The sequence below is a fragment of the Formica exsecta genome, unplaced genomic scaffold (genome assembly GCF_003651465.1).
Source record: "Formica exsecta isolate Colony F162 unplaced genomic scaffold, ASM365146v1 scaffold80, whole genome shotgun sequence".
Taxonomy (NCBI): Eukaryota; Metazoa; Arthropoda; class Insecta; order Hymenoptera; family Formicidae; genus Formica; species Formica exsecta.
The window spans coordinates 921,088-927,852 of record NW_021853570.1 but is presented as its reverse complement, the minus strand read 5'-3'; the positions used below and the strand labels follow the sequence as shown (position 1 = coordinate 927,852).

General features: G+C 31.5%; 1 protein-coding gene across 1 annotated transcript; it reads right to left on the bottom strand.

Moving 5' to 3' along the window:
- Nucleotides 1-237: 237 nt before the first annotated feature.
- On the bottom strand, nt 238-6,503 carry LOC115244197 (circadian clock-controlled protein). Its single transcript, XM_029821653.1, has 4 exons — nt 6,183-6,503; nt 4,137-4,368; nt 1,783-1,928; nt 238-1,592 (listed from the first exon to the last, which is right to left on the bottom strand). The coding sequence occupies exons 1-4, from the start codon at nt 6,262-6,264 to the stop codon at nt 1,297-1,299; spliced, it is 756 nt and encodes a 251-aa protein (XP_029677513.1). The 5' UTR covers nt 6,265-6,503; the 3' UTR covers nt 238-1,296.
- Nucleotides 6,504-6,765: the final 262 nt, after the last annotated feature.

The window sequence follows — 6,765 nt, the reverse complement described above, 5'->3', positions numbered from 1 at the left end:
TCACAAAATGTGATTACTAATATATTATAATTAAAAAAAAACTCGAAAAAAAATTTTGTCACGAAAACAAAGCTTCCTCTATGAGGAAGCAATATATAATGTATTACCTATTTAGTAAAATACACACCCAATTGTGGTCGATTTAAAAAATTCCACAAATTACAAAAACTGGCGAGTTATTTTACCTGCAAATTATAAGTTTAAAAAGGAGAAGAGAACAAAAAAAATAAAAAATACACTACGGTCAACAACTTTATTCAACGATTTATAATTCATTAAGCTTATCGGTATCTCTCGACATGCACACATTAACAATATAAAACAAAATTGCCACGTTATACATCACGCACATATAATTATATTTTATAAAATCTCGTTTAGTGGTCTCGATAAGTTTTTTACAAATTAAATTTTTATTTAAAAATATGATGCTAACTGTGTCGATAAATTATATTTCCATACTTTTATTTAGAGCTTTTACTTGTCAATAACGGATAAAACAAAATCGGAAGCAAGAATTTCGCTGTACAATGTTCTATCGTTGTATTCGCAGAAAAATACTTGATTTTTCACTTTATCAATCAAATATGTTCTATCTAATTCTAGGTGTTTATTTTAGCAGCTCATGTAAATAGTTTCCGTATTTGATAACAAATTCAGATATTACACGCGCGCACATATCAAATTACATAAATTGTTTTCTTTAATAGAATTGTATAAAAAGTTCTTTTCTCATGAAATTTTTAAAATTTATAAAATTTAAATTTATAAAAGTCACAAATATTTTCAAAGACGCATCATTTTATCTATCTTATCTTGATATTTTCTAAAAATTATCATTATTTTTCTATATTTTACAAATACTTAGCTAATTCACCGCTGTTTTAATTTTAAATTAGCAATTAAATAAACAAATCTCGCAAATATTGGAAGACTCTAAATCAGATTCATCAGGAACAATTTGCGCGATCATCAATCATTAATGTTTCAAGAAGTGTTAGAATCTTATTCTGTGTATGCAATCTTGTATTGATGATATTTACAATTCTCCCATTCCCTTCCCTATTTTTTGCCAGAATTGAGTTCTGGGTTACATCAAAATTAAACGCACTATAATATTTCATTGTTAGGGATGCAAACCTTAATCAAGCACGCACACATGCAAAAGGAGGATTCAACGAAGAGAAAAGTAGCGCTAAATTTTCCCTAACTTCTTCTATCGCGCTCTTATAAATGTTGCGATAGATCTTCAAACTTAATCTGTTTTCCAGCCCGTCCTCGATCACCGAGATAGATTTACAAGCCGGGGAAGAGTTGTGTAAACGAGAACTGTTGAACAATATTGTTGCTGATATTTCGAAACGCGTCAGAGAGAGTCATTTCCATCATTGGCAGTATTTCCTTCATAAAGAGATCGAAATTGTTGTTGATGGACGAATTAATAAGATTTCCGAGTACCTGATCGCCATTGAACAGATTGTCTAGTTTCACCGAGCCCTTGCCCACTGAGATTTTCATCTTAAAGTCCACGAAACGAATCCTCACGATGCCGTTTTCGTCAATGTATTTTTCAGCCTGGATCTTGACTACGCCTATAAAAAGAGAAACGATATCGTTATTTTATATACAATAGAGATAAATAAGTACAATATTTTTTACAATTATTATTGCAATAATGATATTGACATATATCACTTTTTGAATTTCAAGATAGCAATCTGTGAGATTGGAATATTAGTGCGATATAATAAATAATGTTATCTTGTACAAAATCGTAAATACTTATGCAGTTGGAGAAGTTGCCGTTCATCGGACCTGATCCGCGAATCGGAAGTAACAATATTTTACCATCGACGTCATACTTCCCTTCAATGAAGATATTGGGCAATTCCACATCCATCACGAGGAACAGTTTGTCAAAGTCGATTCTTAAAAAAAACAACAAATAGCGACATTAAAACGAGTAATAATGTAAGAAAATAGCGAGAGAAGTTCGTTGAACGTGATATCGTGTTGCGTGACATCCTTTTAAATAACATTCACATCCGTACCCGTAATTTCTAATTGTACAATGTTAAATCTTCAGTTAGTTTGTTCATGCAAATCTTCCAAAAAGCAATCCACAATCAGATTTTCTTTTTAATTAATCTAGAATTAACATAGATTTTCACTTAATTGTACAACGGCATAAAATGAACAAATTATGGTTTACAAAGATTTCATCAAACTTTGTTAAACCTATTATTATGATTGCATCTTCATATGACACGCATACATTTCGTATTCTTTTATCTTGAAATTTTAAATCGAAAAGGCTTGATTATTAAGATTTCATACAACGAATTACGTTTATTAGGAAGCCTTGGAAAGTTTTGGCATTATTGTCGAGACTATGAACACAATATATGATACATAATAATGTCATATTGAAAAGTTAACACATTGTGCCTTGTGCGTTTTCTAGTGACAAATGCACGATGGATTATCATAGAAATATTAAACTTCTCTTTCGCAGTTTCCACACATGGAAAGTCATCAATTGACGATTTCAATGGACGACATCGACCTCCTTCATCCGCATTATTACCATGACATTTTAAACTTTATACATCTCTTTTTTTTTCTCCTGAATGTCTTATTCTTACTCGATACTTTGACAAGAGTCCTTTTAAATTTTGCGTGCAACGCGAGGTATGTAATGAGAAACGCTACCGAAACCGTTGTCGTTTCTGTCCATCATTTTCGGGTCCTTATCGATTATTCTTTTTGTAATCTTTACAAAACGGCATTGTTCCCGACGCTTTGCACATATAGTATATATAAGTACATATTTTGAGTGTTTGTGTCACGGCTGTTTGCGCATAGAATACAAATGACAAAACGTTCGTTTCTGCGCGATTTAATGTGTTTTTTTCTATCGCGAGCAATTTTTGCGTTGTGATAATGTATCGTGCCAATAGAAATATATGTTTCAAGGACAATTTCAAATTGCCGAAATTCTGAGGTTCTAAGTATCTTAAGCATCATGGAAAAAATACACTCAAGCAACATTCTCCGCTAAAACTTTGACGTAATATGCTTACAAAACTCTCATTTTTTATGCCTGTTTAAAATTTTTATTTATTTCCTCATTCCTTTTTATCATTATATTTTATCCTTTTGTCGTTATATTAGAATATTTAACTGACAACGAATTAAACTTTTTCTCTCAATAAAATTACAATAAATATAAAAAAATTAAAAGAAGTATATAATAAGTTAGATCAACCGATAAATTCTTTCTTAATAAATGTCAAAGAGTCAAAGTGATGTTGTATGTAGAGCCCGAAACGATGTATGCTACAGGAGGAAGGCGTATAAAAACGTCATACGAGTATATGAAAAAGTCAACGACAGAAAAAACAATATGTGCACAATTATCTCTTTCATAACTATATGTAATCTAGTTGGATTAATGGTCGAGAGAGCAGAAGCATGTACGTAATCAATTTAATATTAGGAGAGACTTCTCATCTTGAATCACGTGCAAAATATTTTCTGAATGATACGCTCGCAACACAATTATTCATCGTGTAATGTAGAATGTCCAACATTTGTACAGAAATAGAAGTACTGGCACGCATCGAAAGTTTTTTTCGATTTCAAATGATTTCACAATCTAAAGCTTATTATATCATTTGTTCAGCGTCATGATGTATTTATGGACCATTGATCCAAGAAATGAAACAAATATATTTACATACACATACATATTGTCTCTTTCTTCCTTTTTTCTATCTCTGCCTCCCCCCCCCCTCTCTCTCTCTCTCTCTCTCTCTCTCTCTCTCTCTCTCTCTCTCTCTCTCTCTCTCTCTGTATTTCTCCAAGATTATTACATCAAAGTTTAGATATTAAGATATTTAATGATGATGATAATGAATTGTGCAAAAAATATATCTTGCAGTTAATCTTCATCGATCACAATATGACAATAAAAGAAACATAACATTTCTAATCCCGTGTATAAGAAATTTTTTAATTCTACAGATGGCTATTATATTTGATATACATCTCGATATTCGTATTTGCATCTTTTAAAGCTGACTTTCACAGACGATCCTGCTACATTTTATATATATGCCATTTTTTATACTTACTTTATTTTAGTAACTTCGAAGCTACTGGCATCATATACGTTGACATCAGACAACTTTATTCGCAAGCTATTTGATGGAGAAACCGATAGTTTCTTCAATATAAAAGGTTCTGTAGAAGGGATATTATATTCCGGCACGCCCACCTTAAGATATGGTTTCAAATCATTTATACTGTTGCTGATACATGTTTCGTATTGCGGATCACGTGTTTGGCAAATATGCAGGAACTCGGCTGCAAGCGTAATTAAAATTATTATTAGACATAATTATTTATGATAATTGATATAGTTATAATTATTTACAACATTATTATTATTATAATTATTATATAAGAACACATTTTTTTAAAGCGGAAAATAAAATAAATACTTATTATTAAATATCGGATATATGAACTTTTGAAATACTTGAAACAAGTAATATTTACTTGTATATAGTATGTATTTTTCTGTGTGTAGGAATTTGTGCCGCTCGATTCTTCTGATCTCTTCTTCTGATTTACAACTACAACATGATTTTATTTTTATAGTATTACACTATCAGTAATGTATTTTCTATTTTGATCAGAAGAATGCATTGATTAATTAGTTATACGCATAATCTGTAATAACTCTGGATCGGTTTTTTGCTTTTCATATGCAAGCGTTTTTCTAACATTTTCCGACATTTACAGCAATAAAAATTTAAATTTAAACCAAGTACATATCAAATTGAATGTCGCATGGAAAATACAATAATCATGCAAGTTCAGAAGGTCTACAAGATCTACAAGGATCTTTTACGCAAAAAAAGATTTCTTTTTATAAAAGTTGCATATTGTTAGGAAAGAAAGGACAATTTTTAAAAATAATCTTGTAGTTGCCAATTTCATCAAAAAAGATGATATCCGGATGCATGTACATGTATATATGTAAGTATTCATGTATAAAGTAACAAAAAATATAAGGGAAAAAGAAAACGCTCTTTCCTAGCCGAGATTTAAATCAAACGCGCAATTATTTAATAACAATATTTTATTATAATGACTCAATATACAGGGTGTCCCCAATTTAAATGTCAAAGCTTTAGGAGCGTGTAGGGGATCGATAAACTAAGACAAAAAGTCCTTTAGAGATTTGCTCGTTTTTGCTTCGTTTTGAAGAAAATCGCAAAAAATGAAACAAATAATTTTCACCAAAAAACTTAAAACAACACTAAAATTATTAGATTTATCAAAAAGTATTATAAAATAAAAATTGTAGAACATGGAATTAAGAAAAGAGAGTGAGTTAAAATTTTCCTGAGGTAAAATTAGAGGATTGTAGATAAATACGCGACAACGCAAAATTTTGTTTCTAATCTAATTTTACCTCAGGAGAATTTTAACTCACTCTCTTTTCTTAATTCCATATTCTACAATTTTTATTTTATAATACTTTTTGATAAATCTAATAATTTTAGTATTGTTTTAAGTTTTTTGGTGAAAATTATTTGTTTCACTTTTTGCGATTTTCTTCAAAACGAAGCAAAAACGAGCAAATCCCTAAAGGGACTTTTGTCTTAGTTTATCGGTCCCCTACACGCTCCTAAAGTTTTGACATTTAAATTGGGGACACTCTGTATATACTCGATATACTATTTTTCGCATCACAGCCATAAAAATTTGCGATAATTTTACATCTGTCAAGCATAAGGATTAAGATACTGGAACAAGAAACTTTGCTAACAAGTTTGTAAATAGATTTAAATAATTAGATTCAAAAATATAAAATAAAAAATTTGTCTCAAGTTTCTAATTCATCGTTAAATTACGAGTATATCAAAGTGCAAGTAGATTCAATAGAAATATTGATTGGAATGATGATTTAACAGTCGAGTCGATTGAGTTGATTGAGTCGAGGATCTTTAACAGTTTGCTTTGTATGAGATAATAATAATATATTAAAGCGAGTTGGCATACATGAGACGCAATAAACCTCTTTTCGAGCCACATGAAAACACATACAATGTTCCTATATTGTGCGGTATATTTTCTTCTTTGAAAAAATCTTATACAGATTTACTTACGTATATCCCGCACAGGTTCCGCGCTAATCGTCGTCACGATAAACAGGATCGCAAAGATTGTTGCCTTCGCTAGTACCATCATTTTTTTCGCGAAAAAAATGGAAAAAAGAGACGGACAGGAAGCTCAACGAACGAATGTGCGTCTTCCGGGCTTGCGAAAGCCTGGACACGGATTTCGACGACGGGGATTGCCGTTGTCGACCCACAGTAGCAGGTGGTTCGAGTATAATCGAACTGGAAATGATCCGAACGGCGATCTGAACGTCTTATAACAGTGACTATTCATCCCCTCTTCTATCGTACATCGCTTCACTCGTCACCTATATAGCAATTCGAAAAGAAAACTATTCTTATTCCCCAGATATCTGCCTTTAGATGGTCGCAGGAAATATGTGCACGTGTCGGCCGCGAAAAACCGAGAACTGACACGTGCAAGCAGACAACCATGTCGTGATGACATCGTTTTTCATGTGGCCTCTGTATCGAAGACAAACGAGAAACGTCTGATCACAAGACCTATCATCACAATCTGTCATCGAGAAATGTTTCATGTGGACGCATAACTCATAGATAAATTATTATA